This window comes from Hippoglossus hippoglossus, chromosome 23 (assembly GCF_009819705.1).
Source record: "Hippoglossus hippoglossus isolate fHipHip1 chromosome 23, fHipHip1.pri, whole genome shotgun sequence".
NCBI lineage: Eukaryota > Metazoa > Chordata > Actinopteri > Pleuronectiformes > Pleuronectidae > Hippoglossus > Hippoglossus hippoglossus.
Window position 1 is genome coordinate 6808533 of NC_047173.1, and position 21023 is coordinate 6829555.

The window sequence follows — 21023 nt, forward strand, 5'->3', positions numbered from 1 at the left end:
GCAAGCTGTGGCGGTTCGCTCTCACTGTAAATTTAGAAGAATTCTTAATGGAACTTTAGAGCTGTCAGACCTCAGACCTTTTTTTTTATCTTTAAATAAGAGCGATGCCTCGATCTTCCATATACAAATTTATGTTCAGTGTCATGAGAAGAAGACGTTAGTGGGTGCATATGTGTTGCGAGACGTAGAAAAGTGCTTATTTGGAAACTTTTCGTGCGAACCATGGTGACCTTGTGGTGAGAAGAAGCCTGTTTCCTTGTAGATTAAAATGCAATTTTAAACTGCATAAGTCAAACAATGTGGGGTCGGCGATCTTCCCCATATATCCTACACTTCTCACTTGTGTGATTATTTTCACAGTAAATGTTATCAGAGGTCTAGGCCTGCCTTATAGTCTCTACACTGTAAAAAATGAGGTTCAAGGCCAAATACAGCATCTCATGGTTATCTAATTACATATGGGGGTCCCACACTGTAGTGTTCTGGACACACTGTTGTTTCCCTTTTATTTGATTTTGGATGTACATTTACTTAACTTAACTTGTACTTGAAATGTATTCTCATGTTGATAAATCAGCTGTTTTATTTTCCTTTGAGTATGAAATCAAATAAAAATGTATTCAGAGTAAAGACTATAAACAGCGGGTAATTATTGACTTGTGTTTCATATCATCAAAACAGAATTTATTTCATTTGGATCAAAACCTAAATTGTGGATAGGACGTTTGTTGGACAGAAGTTGGGAAAATGAACAACGGAACCAGGCTTTTGCTGGATGAAAACCAAAGTTAATTGTTAAACGAAACTCTGTGGCTGCTGCGGCTAGTTGTCTTGATTTCATTTGTTTGGTTTATTCGATCTGATTCCGGTTTGAATGTCTGGGAAACTTATGTATGTAATTCTCATACTGTATGTGCAAGAATTTGGGTGATTCATATTTGATATATTTGTTTTTTAAATTGCTTACAATACACAAAGTATTTGTTAGATGCATTTAATCTAGGACTGCTGCATCAAGGATCACAAATCGACTTTGTTGTGTTATCCTTGACGTTTGTATTGTACTTCAGACCTTGTCAGCCTTTCATTATGTTTTTACAGGAACTCTATTTATATACTTTTATTTACTACTATTACCCAACCTAGAACCTCTACTCTCAATAATTACAGACTCTCTTTTAAAACTCTCTTTCTTATCCAAGATCCTTGAAAAAGCTTCACACAATAAGTAGCATACGTGACAGAAAAGAACTTATTTGAGACATTCCAATCCCGTTTTCAGTCCCTACACAGAACAGAAACCGCTCCTCTGCAAGTTTGCAATGAGCCTCTGTTGACTGAAGAGGCTGGTAAATGTGTTACTTGTATTTAAAAGTATTATTATTATTATGATTATTATTATTATTACAATTATTAATGCTATAAAGAGCGGCAGAGGGTTAGACATAAACTTGTGTGTCTCAGATATGGAGTCACATCCCGTTAAATTCGTTAATGAATAGGAAAGTGTTCCTGTGCTGTAGGTTCATTCATTCATTTATGTTGAATAAGTGTGTGTAGTGTGTGTTTGCATTTGACCTTAAACACTCAGACAAAGCGTCTTATAACATTTCCAGTCATGTTTTAACAGCCATGTAATATCAACGTTTTTTTATTTATTGAACTCAGGCCTTGGATTTGCTCTTGTTTGTAAGCGTCGTTGCTCTTGAATCTGAAGAGAGCCTTTTATTCCTTCGAAAGTGCTTTTACTTTCTTTTACTTCTCACTGATGAAGAGGCACTTCAAGTTGATTGCTGAGACTGTCCTCAACTTCCCTGTTGTTGTCTTCAGTATTAACTTGCCATAGTTTTGAGGAGCCACAAAACTATGTGCATCATAATGTAGCTTGGACCCTGTGCGTAGGATTCCAAGCTGTACTGTGTAGAGCCCTGATGTAGGAAGTTCAAGTCCTGGTATTCATTGTGACGCAAGGTGAAAAAAAGAGCAACTGAGGGGTTTGCAGTGCAGCTGGTTTTGCTGGAATATGCGTTACAGGGTTGAGAAATGTTTTTTTTAAAGAAAACACAACGCAAAGGACTCAAATATGGACACAACTGGAGAAAAGGAGCTTCATCCGGTCCCTCTGTGTTTGGAGAATAGTGGCTCAGAGCACTGCCACTGTCCAGAATCACCAATGGGTGTTCTGTTGGGTTAAGATCAGGTGACTGTGAAGGTCATTGTGTATGATTCACACACAATTTCCATACTCATTAAACCACTCAGTGACCCTGACCTGCAGGAAGCGTCTGCAGTTGTTACATTTAAAGACTTTTCCTTTGTCACTAAGAGCTGAAGGGTTTGTGTCAAACCCACTCGAGTGAGTAACTCAGCTGAATTACAAAAAGAAAAGGTATACGAGCAGAATTTTCTTCCCCAGGTTTGTAAATCAGCCGCAGATCTGAAACGTGAGCGCCAGAGATGATACTTTTAAGCGGGAGCGAGGCGGGATGATGAAGGAAGGAAGGCACGGAGACATGACAGGCGATAAAAACAGGGCAGCAGATTGGTTTTTGATAGTCTGCGTGGTGCAGGAAGGCGACAGCCAAGATGGATATTTGATTGGCTAATGCGATGAGGCGGGTAGCGGCAGAGGGCATCCCGTTTGGCCCTGCTCCCCTTCTCTCTCTTTTCTCTCTCCCTCGTTTTCTCTCAGCCTTGACGGAACAAGACCACCCATTGGGGATGTCTCTGATCAATGCAGTCATTATCCTTGCTGCAGACACACACACACACACACACACACACACACACACACACACACACACACACACACACACACACACACACACACACACACACACTGTCGTAGGGGACAAATGAGGGAGAGATGTGCTATGACGAGGTCAGAGCAGCAGCAAATGTAAATGTGTCAGGTGAAATATGCCGGAGAATGTCGCACCATTAGCCAGGCTGCGGAGCGAGCTGACTCTCTGGCCTCAGGTACAATAACCAGTGGAGATTTAGGTTTGTCTCTGCCTTTCTCTCGGCTCGCTGTCTTTCTTTCTAGTTGTCCTCCTCTGTCTGTCCTCTCTTCAGGAACTGGAGCTGAGATAAAGCGATGCACCTGTAAGCCTGTATTGGCATGCTTTTATTTTTATATACCTGTGCAGCATATCTGATTGATTCTGTGTGTGTGTGTGTGTGTGTGTGTGCGTGCGCGTGCACCCATCGACGTGTATGTCAGGCCTGTGGAGACTCGGTCCCAGCGGACCTGCAGCGATCGAGGTGGAACAGTGTAATGATTCCTGTCTGTTGGCTCTGCACCACCTGTACGCACAACACTGTTTGCCGACCCGACGGTTCTGTTTGCCGTTTCTTAATGGCTTCACCCAACGGCAATACAGTGGGATTTCCTGACTCACACCACAAATAGGTATGAGGAGAGAGAGGAATAAAAAAGAAATATTGTGGTGGTGGAGAGAAGAACAAGGCAAATGAGTTGGTGAGGAAGAAAGAAAGAATGAAGAGAGGTGCAGTGGAGGTGCAGAAAAGATCCTGACGGGGGCACTGGAGGACCTGCAATCAGGAAGCAGAGATGTGGGGGGGGCCCCAGCTCACAGGCTCAAGAAGATCTATTTTTGAGAGCATCATGGGATGAATGAGTTTATGGGAAATACAAATTGAAGGTAATACTTGTTTCCTTACATTCTCAGTGGTAGCAGGTTGTCAGTTTTATGAACACCTCTCGAGGAGTGCTTGAAGGAGAGCAGCTCACAGGCCGATCCTTTGAGATGCACACTATTGCCGTTAGATGTAACGACCACTTGTAGGAACGAGCTTCTCGGGAAGGATGTAAGGTCAACCGACGATAGACTGAAAGTCGGTTGAATTAAAGCAAGACGGTGAACTTCTGCTGAGAAGTGGCAACAGTGGCCTCCAGAGCCACAAGTGGGAATGGCAGGACGTTGGAGTATTAAACACTGTTGGTACGAGCAGATATTATAGACACTGAAAGTAGCATACACCCAGGGGGGTTTCAAGGGACTTTGGGGCCTCAGGAAAAAGGGAACTGAGGGGCCCTTCCTCAACCCACATAATTCCAATCATCAAATGACTCCTTTAATTATAAGCAAAGTGCATGCACATAAATAATACTAAAGAGGATAAAGAAAGATCATCCCTGGCACAGCATACACACATTTAGAAATTCTAGTCTAGTCTCTAAAATTAAGCTTTTGGCCAAAAGTTTGGTTTCTCATTAAGGGGTTTCCAACTAAGGTCATCTTTTTATGCTTTTATGTTTTTATGCTTTTATGTTTTTGTGCTTTTATGTTTTTGTCCTTTTATTCTCTTACTTTATTTGCCTTTTTTATGTTGTCCTCTTTTTTATTGGTAATTACTACTTTTATACTGTTGTCTTATTGCTTTTGTTGTTATTAGTGTAAATGCATTTTTGCAATTTCCCCTGAGTCTGTCTATGCTGTGTCTGCTTTGTCCGTCATAGCACTTTGTAAACTCTGTTTTTCAAAGTTTCCTGTACAGAGCAGATCATAGAATATAAGCAGGTTCTTACAAAATTGTCTTTGCTGTGGACTAACATAATCAGTCTTTCTCGGGGTGCCCCCTCTCAGCTTGGGGCCCCAGGGAATCCCTTGCTTTGTCTACGGCCCTGCTTACCTGGAGAAAGTAACAGCTCATGTGCAGAAAACAAAGTCCATAAAATCGCTCAGCAGGGAAACACAAAATCATCATCTCAGTACAAACCATTAATCATTGGATCATCCGCGCGAAAACATCTGAACCCACAGCAGTTATGCACTAAACTGAAGGTGCTAGTAGCCGAGCTTATGCATTGTGCACTTCCTCTAGCCAGCATACATACATAGTGCAGGATGAGGGATTCATGAGAGTGGGATGGGAGAGTAAGTTTATTCTTACAACTCAGCTTCCATCACTATGATTTTGGAGCTTTTATTTTAAGGTAAAGTAGAAGCAGTTCTGTTTTTCTGGTGCATTTCCCTCATTAAAACTTGGCTGTGTCTCGTAGATATGCTATAGACCAGCATATGTTGCAGGATGGATGGTTGGGTGGTGCCCATCAACTTGGCTGGTCATCCTCTAAGTCAGTGTACAACTGTTAAAGGAGGAACACTTTGCAAAATTGCAGTAGGCTTCAAACTAAGTGCTTGTTGACGTGTCTGCAGCCTCGTCACCTGGGGTCTGACGATATTTGTAGCATTTCGAAAAGGTCTTCATGAAGAGTTTGTCAATTTTTCAGAGGAAAGGAAGTAAGCAGGATTTTTTCCCACTTGTTTGTACAATCAAGTGCAACAACTTTGAGCTCCATTATCCTCATCCCTCTGTGGGACCAGTCTAAACAATGACAAACCCTGTCGTCTTCAGACGTGTTTGGACAATCTGTGTTCATGGCTTTGTGGTGAAGTCTTACTGGACGTGATCGAATAGTGCAAAGAGATTTGTGTCTATCCTGTTGTCAACACTTGTAAGTATAGCAAAGTCTTAGGGCCTAGCCTGAGTGCTTCATCACTGATCGTGGACTCTTGGAGGCGAGTGTCATAAAAAGTGACGGCCCCAGCTCCCAGCGATGATTTGTCACAACATATAATCACACTGGTAGGGAAACAAGAAGGAAAATGAATTTATGTTGTGCTGTAGACAAAGCTCAACAGGAAATGAATAGACGTCCGGTGACTTGTTGACTGTGCTGTTTCCAGCATGAACTCACCACCGATCACGCCTGTCGGACACCCACTTTTTATTTGTCAGCCCATGTCAGATATGGCAGCTTGGTTTCTCTGTCTGCCACAGACAAACGTGGCGTGCTACAACACTCCTGGATGATCCTGCTACAGAATTTCTTTCCTTACCTTTCCGCCTCCATTTCCATGTCTCTGAGAGTTGGTCTGCAATGGCTGGTTGCACAGTAAAGTAGGACGCCCTATGGTCCTGTCACTGCAGGTAAATCAGAAAGTCTCCTTATCCATTCTCACCCACGGCACATCTTTGCACCGACATATTGGCCTGTTTTTCCTCACAGACGCCGCTGAGATAAGATGTCAGCCCCCAGGGAGGAGGCCGCATGCTCGTACACACACACACACACACACACACACACACACACACACACACACACACACACACACACACACACACACACACACACACACACACACACACAGACACTGACACTCATCCCCCCTATGCCAGGTGAACCACTCGTAAAGGTGACAGTTTTTGTTTGTCCGTGTCCTACTGTGTTCTCCCCTGGAGCGGGAGCGTCGCGCCTCCATCATCCACAGTCATAAACAGAAAATAAGTCTTTGACATGAAATATATGAGGAGGAAGAGGAGGAGGAAGAGGCAGGGAGGCAGGGAGGAGGAGGGAGATCGACACAGGAGGAAATGACTTAAACAAAATATTCCTCAGGGGCTTTGGAGGCTTGGGTCGTAAGGGTGATTGGAGAGCGGAGGTATCGGTTTGAATTTTCCGGAGGGCAAACTGCCTCACAGCGCCAGTCAGTGCAGTCACAGCGGCTGAGGTGCATTAATATTGGATTGGGCTGCATCTTGTCTTGACACAGACCAAGAGCCAGTGGAAAGGAGCGTATCCATCCTGTGCTGCAGGAAGAAGGCAATATACAGACAACACTGTGCCATGTTGAATCCAAAGCTGAAGGTTATACAGGAAGCATTAAATAGAGGACATTAAAGGTGACAGCGCGGGTCCTTCGGTTTACTTAAAGCTCCTGACAGGTGAGTTTCCCTTCATGTTTCACGAGTTCAACAGTGAAAACAGAAGTAAAACACTGTCACTGCCTGACAACTTAAAGCAGTTTGATTTTGATTTATTCTTAAACTGACAGCACAAAAAAAAAACAGAGTGAGATGATGTATTTCCACCCACCTACTGCAAACCAATTAAAAAGACGACATAGGTTTTCAGGGCCTTTATTCAAATTGTGCATAATATTTAACAGTGTAAATTTAGACAGAGGGGGTATATTGAAGAAAAAACTATTCTGAGATTTCGAGTCTTAATATTACAAGAAGAAAGTCATAATTCAATTTGAAAAAGTCTTTATTATTAAGAGAATAATGTTATTATTTAACAAGAAGGATACGACTAGAATAAAGTTGTAATTCAACGAGAATTAATAATTAAGATTATGAGAAAAAAATTGTAATATCACAAAATAAAGCTGTAATTTAGCAAGAAAAAAGTCTTAATATTACGAGAATAAAGCTGTAATTTTACAACAGGAAAAAAGTAATTTAACGAGAAATAAGTTTGTATATTAAGAGATAGAAGATGTAAAATTGAGAGAAAAAAGTTGTCATATTAAGTCATAGTTTAATGTGGACAAAAGTCATAAGATTATGAGACTCAAGAAAATGTAATGTTTTATGAAATGTGCTGTAAGGACAAACCATGTTTGCCAGAGTCCAACTCCGTCTGGATGTAAAATCTTGAACCAATCTCATTGTTGTGATGCTTACATACAAGTATAACTTGACAAGATGCTTCGTATTCTTCATTATAATTCAGGAGAGAGACGGACCTTCTGATATTCACCCTCTAACATGACAAGAAGCCTAAAACAACAACTTTAATCTCATAAAATTATGACTTATTCTGAAAATTTCTGATGTTTTTTCTTCAATGTGGCCTTAATACTCTGTCATAATAAACAAATTCATTAGTGACCTCAGTTTTTTGGTGTGTATCCGGATCTGCCGTGTGTAGCGTGGCGGCGTCGTGACATCATGTCCTCACCGTTTCCAAAACTCAGGGCATCACTCAGCCAGTGCACACTCCCGGGGAAAGTTGCAGGTGATTGCATCAATGCTGGAGTTTCTCAAATGTATTCAACTACTTTGTCTCACATTCACTTCAACCATTTCCACAATGGAATTGCAAAGTGTCTTTGTTCAGATGTTTGTGCGACAGCATTTTGTCTGAAACTTCTCCCAGATCTTTAAGCGCTTTCACACACACACACACACACACACACACACACACACACACACACACACACACACACACACACACACACACACACCCTGTGTGTACAGTCAGTTAGGCTGTCGCTGAAGCATGCCTCATATTCTTGCACAAGACAAAGCAATTGCAGATGCCTTCTGGTTAATGGAGTCATTGTGGTGCTTAGGGGAGAATGGCAGAGTGAGTGTGTGTGTACTTCTGAACGGAGCTACCACGCTGAGGCTTGCTGGAGAGGACTAGACGGCGAGTAACATTAGAGTGTAATTACTTCAAGCACCATTAGAAACACAATAACGCTCGTGCTTAGCGGAAAACAAAGTCCAGCGTGCTCGCCGGATGTGTCTGTGCGTGTGCCGCTCGGTTTATGCGTGGCTGTACAAACAAGACCTCCTATTCAAGTGATTAACAAGTAATGAGTAGATTGCTCCGGCAACAGATCCTCTGTTTGCTAACAGAGTGCCAGCAGAGGTAATGACTTATCACTGAGGAGCACTCTGCAGTCGCCCGCTGGCCCAGGCCGAAGTGATTCTGTGGACCCAGCAGCTACGACTGCAGCAGCAACTTCCCAGTGTGTCACTGAGGATGGAGTCTGGTCCGCCTTAAGGTACTTTGGAAGTAATTAGTGACACATTGGATTGATCCGCTTTTAAGGGGAAGCACAACTTCACCACAAAACCGATTTTGTCACTTTCCTGTGGTGACAAGACGATAGTAGTTTTACCTGTCCACTCCTCAAAGTTGTCCATCCATCCTTCCACCTTCCATCCGTCTATCCATCTATCTATTCATCCATTCATCCATTCATCCATCCGTCCATCCATCCTTCTATCCATGGAGTAGGTAGATGATGTAGGTAGATGATAGATGTATGGATTGATGCATCAATCCATACATCTATCATCTACCTCCTCCCTTCATCTGTCCATCCATCCATGCATCCCTCCACCTTCCATCCATCCATCCTTCCATGCATCCATCCATTCATCCATCCATCCATTCATCCATCCATCCATCCACAGGTCAGCTTTCGGTCTTAAAATGCAGCCTCAGAAGGATGAGGTCCATGAATTGCTACAGTTATGGAGTACACTACACTGTGTCACTTTTCTATTAGGAACACGTAATAGAAACCTGCTGAGAGTCGATATGAATGAAGGTCTATGGAGTTGCGTTTCCACACGTGACGACCTGAGAGACACGAGAAGAGAATCCTGCAAACACACTGAAATTATTGGTCCAAATCACTTCTCTATTTGTCATTCATCCACTACAGGGACCGACCTTCCCTCTATCAGTATTCCTGTTTGTTCCGGCGTTTAAAGGGAGCACTGCTTTCCACCCTCTCTAACTGTGACCTCTATGGTCACGTTGACGACAATTATTTGTGAGCCTCATTGGTGACTTTCTCTTTATGTATATCGATCGTGCGTATTAGAGCCCGTCACCGCTCCCAGCTTGGTTCTATTTCAATCATCTGTGCTTGATGACATGTTGAAGTGTTTAATCATTAGTGTTTATCCCAAAGCACCATTGTTACATCGTGAATGATGGACTTGTCAGAGTGGGAGAGCTTTCCATTGATTTAGACAGTTATTAGTCATGAGTTTGTAATTGCCTGGTTTTCACTGTCTATTGATGAAGCACTTTAATGCTAATTATTATAAAGAAACTTTTTAAATATGTTTTTTTCAAATGAGATGACACTTAAACATTAACTAAGAGAAAATTACCAATCTGACTGTTTTAACACCTAATGTCATCATTAACAAACATCATCACTGGCTGCTTATGGCCAGGAGGGGATTGTTAAAAAATGTTATAAAAAAAGTTAATTACCTGAAAATTATACAGCCCAAAAATATCGAAATACACTCATCACACGTTATAAGTGGCCAGGGAACAAAAAAATATTCAGACTTTTGTTCCAGTTCTTCCAGAAACAAGATGATTAGCTCGGTTAAGGCTCTTATGATCATGTCTTTTGAGTCAGTTAATCGAAACATAAAATGACGCATTGAATTCCTCATCACAGCAGGTAATGGGGACATTGACACCCAGAAACAAAATCTGCCACCTGAAGCTTTTTCACTTTTGCGCCACTACAGCTGCACCACAGGCTGTACAAAGTGAAATACAGTAGACTGTAAAAAGTGCTATTTTAACATTGTCTGTATGCATAGAAGATTTGCAACACTTGGTCGAGTTCAGCTTTGAGTTCAGCTTAAGTCTGTTTTATGATTCTGTTAATGCCCATTATTATTTTAACTTTATCTTTGTCTTATTAAAGGTTCAGTGTGTAAGATTTAGTTTAAAGGGATCTATTGGCAGAAATTGAATATAAAATAATCCTGGGGATGTTTTCACCAGTGTGTTTCATCTGAATTGTACAAATTGTTGTTTTCTTTACCCTAAAGTGGCTCCTTTATATTTAAATACTTTATATTCACATTGGGAGCAGGTCCTATATACGGAGGCCGCCATGTTTTTTTTACAGTAGCCCAGACCGGACAAACTAAACACCTTTTGAACCTTTAACATATCTTCTATGCCTTTTCTGTGTTTTGTTTTTCTACAGATTTTGTAAATGCCCATGTTAAGCCACAACTCATGTAAGGAGTTTTCACCCCGAGTGCACATGAGGTCACGCTTCCTCAAGTGAAAACACTGTTGAGTGAATTACACGTCGCTGCAGTACTTTGAGATGATTATTATGATTTTCCAGATTACGAACATGCCGTCTACGGTTTGGCTAATTGCTGCATTAATGCTGATTCAAGGGCCTCTCACTTTGAGTGTTGGCTTTTACTGCAAATTAGCATAATAAGGAAAATGGTTGGCAGTCGAGGATGAATGAAATAATGAATGAAAGAAGGAATATACTATGAGCTGGTAAGTGCTGTTTCAATCACTTACTTACAACCTTCAAAATAAACTGGTGATCACATCTGTTTAAATGTGGATGTTTTCTACTTTACTCTTGAAACACACCAGAGGTTGAAATGATTTATTTATCTTACCTAATTTGTATTAATGTCTGATTCCTGACAAACCTTAAATTATTCATATTTTTGGCTTTTAGCTGATTGATAATAACCTTATCTTATCTTCTTATCTTAACTTATCTTAATTTAACTTACCTTACCTTACCTTACCTTATCAGAGCTTTCTGCAGCAGTAACTAGAGGATAAAAGCAGACATTTAGGCTAAAAACATGGTGTAAATGATGCCATCAAATTCGAATGTCGGGGCTTACGGACACTTGGATGACACAGCATGGAGACATGTTATGTTTTTTTAACGTTTGCAGAATCAGTCACCATTTACTTCAGTTGTCTTGGACTTGGCTGCAACACTGTTTACCCCTGAAACTCCAAAAGTGTTTTGTGGACTCAAACACTTCACCCACCCCTCCATCGGCATAGTGGTGACTAGATCATTTTTGGGGGTGAACTATCCCTTTGAGGTCAGACCTCCAGCGTGTGTGACTGCATTAGTGAGTTGAAATGTGTGTGTGTGTGTGTGTGTGTGTGTGTGTGTGTGTGTGTGTGTGTGTGTGTGTGTGTGTGTGTGTGTGTGTGAGTGTGAGAGACAGAGACAGAGAGTGAGAGTGAGAGATAAGTGGCCGGTAGTGGCTCCTGACTGAGAAGATGGACTTTTATGGCCTCATTGATCTAAATCTCTCACAGGGAGCTCGCTCCAATCAATACTGGTAGAAGTGCTGCTTGGACCGCCGCCCCTGCATTATCTGCTCCCGCTGTTTCTCAGCTGCAAAGCTTTCACACCACCCACATCATTCCCTTCAGTCTCTCAGACCAGCAAAACAGTTTATGCTTTTGTTTGGCTCTTGTTGACTGACCTGCGCTCGGAAAACAGTAATTTTCCATAGTGGGCCACTGTAATTGTTTACTGTACGTCACGCAACCGTGGCAGGTGTAATGCGGCGTCAACCTTTCCAGCTCAGGAGAGTTTGTTTAGCTTATAGGAGACTGGATCTCCCGGTGTATGTGTGAATCACAGATGAGGTAAAGGTTACAGGAAGAAAATGACGTTGGAGGTGGTTGAAGGCGCAAAAATCTTTCATACTTTGCCCGTGATTGGAGGAACTAGTTGAAAAGGCCAAATCAGACCATTAATAATGGGATTCGTCTCAACACACCTCATAAAGCCACAAAGTCTCATGGGAGAGAATGCGTGAGGTCACATTCTGGTAGAAATAAAAAGAGAGGATGGGAGCTTGTTGTAGGTGTGAGTCTTCACGTGGGAGAGGAAAGAGAGACATGTTGATGCAAGTGTGAGTGTGTATGTGTGAAGGTGAGAGAGGGGCAGAGTGTGAATAAGAGGGGGGAGGGGGACGCGGCAGCGCTGTCACGTCCTGTTTGGAACCTTTTCTTTGAGAGAAGTCGCCAGGGGAATTGGGGACAGCCGCCGCGCTCTCTGTGTGTGTTTGCCACCGTTTTGGTTTCACCTTGTGTCTCAGGTGGGTTGGGGGAATGAGATAGCGGCTCTCGTGGGCCTCCGACAAGCAGATGGAGGGTAAATAAATAAGAAAGTAGTAAAGCAAGAAAATGAGAGGAGAAAATGAGAGCGAGGGGAAACAACTTTTGGTTGCAGCTGCAGACTGGAGAGAGGCTTTAAAATCCCCCCGTGGTCTTTGTTGCCACACTCGTGCTTGTATTAGATTATGAGACCAGTCAGTCACTTTGTTAGAGAATATTAAATACGTGTAGGTAACAGCAGCATAGCCTAGTTGCATTGTGGTGGTCAAAAAGGATTGCAGAAGATAACCAGAGTAGAACTCAGTAGAACATATACCTGCGTCACTGCGTCACCGTAAATGTGTGAGCAGGGAAGTTGGAAGTCAGTCAGAGTCTGTGGTGCTAAGAGAAAATCTACACAATTAACATTAAACATAAAAATAAATAAATACAAATTATAAAATTCAACACTACAACGAGAGCAACCTGCTGCATGTTTATTCAGCTATCTGAGGGCTGCTCAAGCAGGAAAAAGGATTGCTCCAGTTGCCCACAGAGCGACCAACACACGGGGATTCCTTCCAGTGCTCCTGATGGCTGCAAGTAAATAATGGCCCAGGTCGTTCTCACTCAGACCAGCCCCAAAGTAAAGCAACTGCACCTCAGTCCTGAAACTGCAGCCTCTGGTATCACTCCACGATACAGTTTTGCTTTGGCATGACATCTACATCAGTTAAGTGCTGCATCACATACTTAGAGGGGGGTTGGTGCAAGGACACATCAAAATATGAGGTTCAAGCCCAACAGAGTGACAGACCCAATGGGATTCCTCCTGATGATCCCGAAACAAACAGAAGGGGTGAAAACTAGCAGCACCTTGTTGTGAAAAACTAAAGTATCAGTTTGTAAAATATATACAGAGTGAGACATCTTATTTTTTTCTGGTCTCTGATCTGAGTTCCAACCCCAGGTGTGCAGCAGCAGCAGCAAGCAGCAGCAGTGCTGCACCTCTGGGAGAAAGAGGGTTTGAGGAGCAAGCTGCAGAACCGGAGCAACGTGACCTCACCGAGCGGCCTCCGAGACGGACGAGTCCAGTTGGAGTGGAGGGAGAACAGTAAGTGTTCGCACACAACATCACAGTGACAGACACACACTGTGGGAGTGACAACAACAACACACAGTAGAGACTCACACTGAGGGAAACAGACAATGGAGGAGAAACATGTGCTGCTGTTCACACCACGTTATTGCTTCTTGTGTGTGATTTTCCACGGGAACTTTGTGACCTGATGATTTGTGTTTGTGTGAAGTTCAGTCAATGTTCAACTCTGCTCTGGAGTCAGTTCTTTGCTGTCAGGAGGAAGTTCATGTAGAAAACACCGATTTTTAATGGACTCATCGTGATACTGTGAGTGAAATGACTCTTTAACAAGCTGATGACAAACTCCTTCAATCTTATTGTTGCACATTTAATAAGCTGCTTTAGTATTTTTACTTCTACTAAATATTTTCACAGAGGTTTAAATCATTGTCAGCACATTTTAACAATAATACTGTAATTGAGATACAAAACTTTCACACAATTTCATCTCTACATCTGCGATCTATCCTCTAAATAATGTTCTGCTTTTATATCTCTACACATAAACAGAAAAACATCGGACAAAACGTGAAATTTGAAGATGAAATCATTCTGGGAGTTTTCTCTCTCCAAAGTCGCCAGTGTGGGAAGTGTTGGGTTTCTCTGTAATTTGTTAAGGTCTCAGCCTCACTATATAAAGTGCCTTCACATAATTTATTTTGTGATTTGACGCTATACAAATAAAAGTGAGTTGAGTTTGCTGCAGCCTCGAAACTCACTCAGCCAAGTGTGATTGTTCTGCTGTGACGGAGACAGACACTTGTTTCCAACAGGAATATGACCCTGTATACAAAATTTCTTTTAAGTAAAGTGATCAGTAACAATTTACAGGGTAGGAGATCTTATGGACATTGAATGGCTACTCTGGCACTGCCTTTGAACAGTTGGTGAGTAACAGACATTTGCTGTTGTGGTGTATTTTGGCACCAGATTCCATGAGCTCCACTCACAGATCAAAAGTTGTATCACCCACAGCCTGCATCATCATCGGGATCACTCCGACTATGGATTGGTATTTTTGAACAACACGGATGCCAAATTCCGACTTCCCTTCTCCTTTGCCGCCTGACACTTTTGCAATTGCCTGGCGGTATCAAAAAGAAGAAACAAGCTCCAGACTGTGTGCAGAATGAGCACAGCTTGAAATACCACTCCATCTCAGCAGAGACCTTTGATGTCTGATGTTCTTTAATGAAACATCTCGCTCACATCAGAGCACCCTATTAAATTCCACTCATACAGGGAGACAGAGAAAGAGTGAGATTGAGAAAGCCAGAGCAAGGGTGTTCTGACCTTTCTGTGCATGAGTGGGAGAAAAAAAGAAAAGGAGGGAATGAAACATCAGTGGCGTCAAAGACACCGCGGAGATCACACTAAGGACAGAGACGCACTTCAGAGGCACTTTATTAAGCATTTTCATAAAATAGGTCAAATCTACTTACATCACAGTATCTGCTTACATCACAGTTTCATTTATGCTCCCCGTATTCACAAATACGGGGAGCACAACAAGATTAAATAAAAAAACTTGTCAAGCTGAAATGCAAATTATCTTCTGCTAAGAAATCAGCGTATATTATATTCTTGACATTTGAGATTTGTGAACCTGGGTGTTCCTCATTTTAAACGCTGTTAGCGTTTAACCATCACTGAGATCAACGACTTTTAGTCCACATAAAGTAAAACCAAATATTAGTTACTTTGAGTTGTGACACAAGATTGTCGTCCTATTATGAGCTGGGCTAATGTTAACCAAATTTGTATAATGTAAGGACATGTAATACGTGCTAATGTTAGCTAGCTGAGCGCAATTGTTGTGTTTTTGTTGGCTTAAAATGGCAGAAAGGACAAACCAAACACCGGCTCTCAACAGGACCTTTCACATGTAAACACTACCTGTGTAGCCACCACATGTTCTCCTACACACTTGAAGGGGGCCATGAGGCAAGGCTGGTTTAATTGGTCGTAATAGGCACATTTACCACTAGATGGCAATAAATCCTGCACGCCGAACCTTTAATGTTTATTACACAAAAGAGAAGAAACTTCCAATTTTCATCTGGACTTTTTCCAGCTTTTGCATTGTCAGTCACTAATTGCTAAATTTCTCAAACAATCCTCGCTGAAGGCACATGTTTGTGTGTGTGGACTTAAAAGCATCTGAGCCTCAAAGTGCAGATTGTCAAAAGCCAGTGCTGAAGGTGAAGCATCACATACATCCAGAGTGAGTATTAACTAAACTGGAGAGGATTCAAAGAGCGGACAGAGCTTTTATGGTGTTAAAAGTTAAAGAGCGTGTGTGTGTGTGCATTAGAGAAACTGTGTGTGTGTGTGTGTGCGTGTGTGTGCCCGTGCGCCTGTCTAGATACTTGTTTTAGCAGTGTGTTGGCTGCAGTGAGAGAGCATCTGCAAAATAGCAGTCATGAGGCTAATTGTGATAAAACTAACTCATCACATTGGCACCTTTGCAAACACAGACACGCACACACACACACAAACACACACTTGTCTCTCTATAGTTGTGAGGACACTCATTGACATAATGCATTTCCTAGCCCCTTACCTTAACCTTAAACAGTCCTTTGAATTTGTAAGGATATATGGTATTCACTAAATCACTATAGATAGACATTCGGACGCTCACAAACACATACACACACCTTTCATTTCGTTTAGATATTATTATAGAGGCAGTTCTATGTAGTTTTATTGAAGCAGCAGTAGGAATAATAAAAGCTGCCGCTGTCCTTCTGCAGGGACCTTTCTTCAGACACATCAAGACCAGCTTGACCTGCTAATTTTAGAGCCGTACAATAGATTATCTCTACAAACATTAACAACGTATAGTTCTGGCTAATCCCAGGCGATGACTGAACTGCCGGTAGTTTCTCAGTCGGAGGGGAGCAGAGCTCGGAGCCACAGGTGCAGCGCAGCAGTGCTGAGACACAGTGAATCACTTAGCAACCACTTTGCCTTATTACCCAGAAGCCACCGGGGTCCTGTTAGTGTATTAGCAGGGTATTCAGTTCTTTTCATTAGTGCCCCCGGCTCGTATCGGCTTTCACCTGGGTGAAAAGGAAATGAAATATTTTTTGTCCCAAAAAGGACCAGCAGATTGCCTGCGTTGGTCTTTTTTGGTGCAGCCCAGGCATTTTAAGTCTTTTCATATTATCAGTGTACTTCACAGGTATTTTTTTTAATTCATCCGTCTCACAAAGCTGTATCTCCTTGGCTGTCCCTCCTCTGTGTATAGGGAGAAATCCTATTTGCCTTCTCCTTCATGGCAGCTTGGAAACCTTTGACTGATTGCTATGAGTCCAGCTCAGTCCAGTTCAGCTCTGTTTCATGTGGCCGTGTGAACATCCACACGGTCTCTTTGGATCACCATCTTTCATTTTCTAGTGGCAGTTTTCCATCTTTTTTCTGGAGCTATTTTTTTTCAATCATTCCGTCACTTCTTGTGCAGATAGTGCAGGTTTCCCTCAGGCAAACGCACTGAAAGAGAGACGTGGATGCCAACATTTTGAGTTTACTTTTGCCAAGTTTGTGTTTTTTAGTGGCCCATCCAGCTCTCAGTCCACTCACTCAGTGTGTGTCTGGCTCCGGTGCCCACAGAGTGCAGGGGTCTTCAGAAACACACTGCTGCTGCTCCTCCATACCACGGGCAAACAGCCTGATCAGCTGGCACTGGACACTACAGAGGAAACACACACACACATACACAACACATCATTTAGCGTAACTAACCATCAACTTAACGACTATGCTCATTTCAATGACACTTCACTGTCCATGTGGCGGATGTAAACGGAATGGAACGGCGCCCCTGTGTGCAAACTTGACACACAAACTTTTAAGTGAGAAGCTCTTTGTAGTGTGTTCAGTATAAAGAGCTGCGAGAACAGATGTTATAATACAGATGGGCCTGACGTACTTTATTGACATGCATAACACACCCTGATGCATACAAGTAAAAGTACACTGATTTAAAACAGCAGTCAAAGCAACAGTCAAAGTACAGTAGTGCTGTATCGCCTGTGGCTTTGTCTGGCACCTGTGTTTTTACTGGAACACCTGTTGTTTACTTGCAGGCTTCAGCTGCGGTTGGAATAATGGAGTAGCATGATAACTTATCATTTTCAGCTCAATGAGAAAGGTTTATTTCCTGTTATACATCATGTAAAAAAACCCCCAAAAGGCTCAGAAGAACCCGTAAATCAAACTACAGCAGCATATTTAGCGTTGGTTCAGCTCGTTTCATTTGTTTGCACCTTGACTTTCTCTTCCAAACATATGTGCAACTTCCCAAACAAAACTCTTCACCTCCTTCCCTCCTTCTTTCTTACCTTCTTTCTATTTCGCCCGGGCCATCACCATTAATTATCCGCACTCTGGCTGGCTCACTCTAAGAACGATTAGCAGAGCGGAAGAGGCAATAAAAGGACGGACTTCTGCTTTAATTAAAGGGGAGTAGCCTTTTAACACGGGGAGGGCCATTAAATTAGCAACATTACAGCGCCATGCATCATTGGCAAAATACAATGGAGCATGAAATAAATGATGCGTGGCGCGGCGGCCCGCTGGTTGTATAGAGATCTGATAGGGAGGTAGGCTGAGGTGCGGACGGGGACGGAATAATGAGGAGTGGCTGGTTCCACCGCAGTGCCGAGATGATCCAGCAGAGAACAATGAAAGAGTCTCTGCAGCGCTAATGGCACGACTGCTCTCATTGCTGTCTCACCAAGTAGGACAGCTTCTTCATGACTTTGCCTTGATATTCACTATTTTACATATTAATACTTGGCCTGTTGTTGTTGTAGATCAATTGCTTTATCCATATCCTGTTTCTTAGACACCTACTGTTGTACCAGCAGTAGGAACCTGCAACCATGCCACTTTGCTTTGAGCTAAATGCTAAAAGGCCCAAAATGGCGATGGTTGTGTACGAAATCACTCATTCGTTGTATAGACACTTCCCATAGATTGTACATAAAGATGGATGACATGACTGTTCCCCAAAGGTGAAGCCAAAGTGTCTTGATACCCCCCTAGTGACTGGCTACATTAACCCACCTCCTCCATGTTAGTTGATGGGACATGGAAAAGTCAAAGTACACGTCATATACATTTTTCTCATGGGTTTTATGGGATTTTAGAGGTAAGTTTGGTTTAAATTATTGAATTGATGAAATGTCATGATTGACAGCCGAGACTGGCTCAAGCAAGTCAAGCATGTGTGTGGGTGGGACCTCGATACCACGGCTCCACACCACAATCACTACTTCGCAGACTCTTACGGAAATAAAGCCCAAGATAGCGACAACGGTATTGTGTTATTTTAAATTTTAGTACAACAGGAGGAAGCGGAGACTAGTCGTCCATCTATATTCACAGTCTATGCTCCAAACATACAGTAGACGTTATCTCAAGCGACATCTGCCATTCTTTTCTGTTTTCTATAAGCTATAAAGTTGCTCAACTGAAAACATGAGAAAGTCAAACTCCGTTGTAGAGAATGAATAAGAACCTTGGCAGCCAGCAGTGGAAAACAGACAAGTTATTGTTACTTGTAGTGATGAATGTTTGCTCATGTACATGGCTTTTTAACACTGGCACACAGAGGCATTTTGCCTGCTAAAGAAAGGCACACTTCAATCATTTCCCCACCGTGCCTGCTTATTTTCTGTATTTTGAAGCCTGTGACGAAAATGATGAGGCAGGCAGGCAGGCGGGCAGGATCACTCTCTGCTTAGATGACGACTGGCAAATGGGTTTGAATCTGTGCACATAATATTGTAGAGGCGCTGTAATGGAAGAAGTATTGAAACACTCGCAGAGCTCACACCCATTGCATCACCATAGCTGGGTATTCACAGTAAAGACTCTACTTTTGGGTATTAGGCTTTAATGTTGGTTTAAATTGCCCTAAAATGTTACTGAGTGTCATGAACTGAAGGAGGAAGAAACCATGTTCTATGTGCCTGGGAGCTCTGGGCTAAAAATGCACTGAAGTAAAATTCACACGTACAATTTATAGCCACACTTGTCTTTGGTCTAGAATAAAATATCCCAATAAGAATTCATGTTCCTCTGAAGATTAATCCTAACAATTCAATAACTTTTTTCATCATTATTATAATTATTGATATTTTGCCTTTTCTTTGGTTTAGTGGCTGTAGTGGTGCATACAGGTCTATGGCGTACACCCACCTCTGGATAGGGGACGTTTCCACATATCTATCTAAAAACTAGCTAGAGATACACACCAGACTACACTCATTAACACACAGTCATCTCGGAGTCCACTGAAGCTACCAAGAAATCGTGAACGTAAGTATTGTACCAAACCTCGCCTTAGTGGGCTGAGTCCCAAATCAATCACTACTTAGTGTAGCGCTGTCCCAATGTTTGGTGAGAATCTGCATACCCAATACAATGAACTCATTGTATCCCACAATGCATTGTGAGAAGTAGTGTCCAACCGATGGTCATTAAACGAGCAATATATACCACCATGCATTGCGCTATGACAGGTGATAAAAGAGAGTATTGTATGATGTGAATGCAAAATTATGTCACATCCGAATAAAAAGAAACTCAATAGAAGTCTGCAGCAAACAGAAAAGTTTAGTTTGAAAAGAATGAAAGGTTGTAGCAGACGGTAAATATATCCCATTTCCTCATGTGGGAAAATTTGCTCAGAAATATATGAACGGATCAACCGAGTATTGTCTGAAAGTGTTTTTTTAAAGTTTTTTTTTATTTTGGTCCAAGTCCCATCCACTAACATAGAGGAGGCGGGGTTAATGACCTATACTTCAGCCTCAGCCACCAGGGATCAATTCAGATGATTTGGCTTCACTTTGAGGGAGCTGTCATGTCGTCCATTAAATACAGTCTATGGTTTATTTGGAGTTGTGCAGCTGATTGGTTACCTGACTTGGATGGCGGCGTGAGGCAGGATCTCCCCGTCGCAGCTCCAGCTGCTGTGGGCTTTGCTGTAGGAGGTTGTTTGGACGGAGCAGATGGGAGCGGAGCCAGTCTTCTCTGACTGCGTCTCGCTCTGGTCCTCGAGCGAAACTGGCTCCTGGTCCCCCGGCAGGAAGCGAAACGTCTTCACGCGGTAGACCTCCACGAAGGAGTGGTCAAACTGGGGGGAGGGAGATGGAGACAGATGCAGGAGTGGATGAAAGAGAGGAGGGGGACGGAGAGATGAACGGATGAAGGAACAGATGTGGCTACAGATGGTGCAGAGGTTACAGACCCCAAGTCTCTTGAATGATTTAAGGAGTTTAATCACAAAATTATTTTTAATAATACAGAAATGTTATAAAGGAACATATGCTGAAAGAAAAGAGTGTTAATGAAATTATATATTACTTTTATTATATTTAATTATTAATA

The 21023-nt window shown here is 42.3% G+C and overlaps 1 protein-coding gene across 2 annotated transcripts in view; it reads right to left on the reverse strand.

Moving 5' to 3' along the window:
• Positions 1–1094: 1094 nt before the first annotated feature.
• Positions 1095–21023, reverse strand: part of cerk (ceramide kinase) — a 53484-nt gene continuing 33555 nt past the window's right edge. The window contains exons 12-15 of one of the 2 annotated variants that reach the window (XR_004613067.1): positions 20555–20769; positions 17153–17313; positions 10920–10922; positions 1095–1104 (exon numbers count right to left, since the gene is read on the reverse strand). Coding sequence is in view for 1 of the 2 variants with exons in the window: in XM_034578223.1 (XP_034434114.1) it covers positions 17205–17313; positions 20555–20769 (324 nt within the window). In the remaining variant the exon portion in view is untranslated. Of the gene's footprint in view, positions 1105–10919; positions 10923–15690; positions 17314–20554; positions 20770–21023 lie in introns of those variants that run through there. The other variant, XM_034578223.1, reaches the window with a different exon arrangement.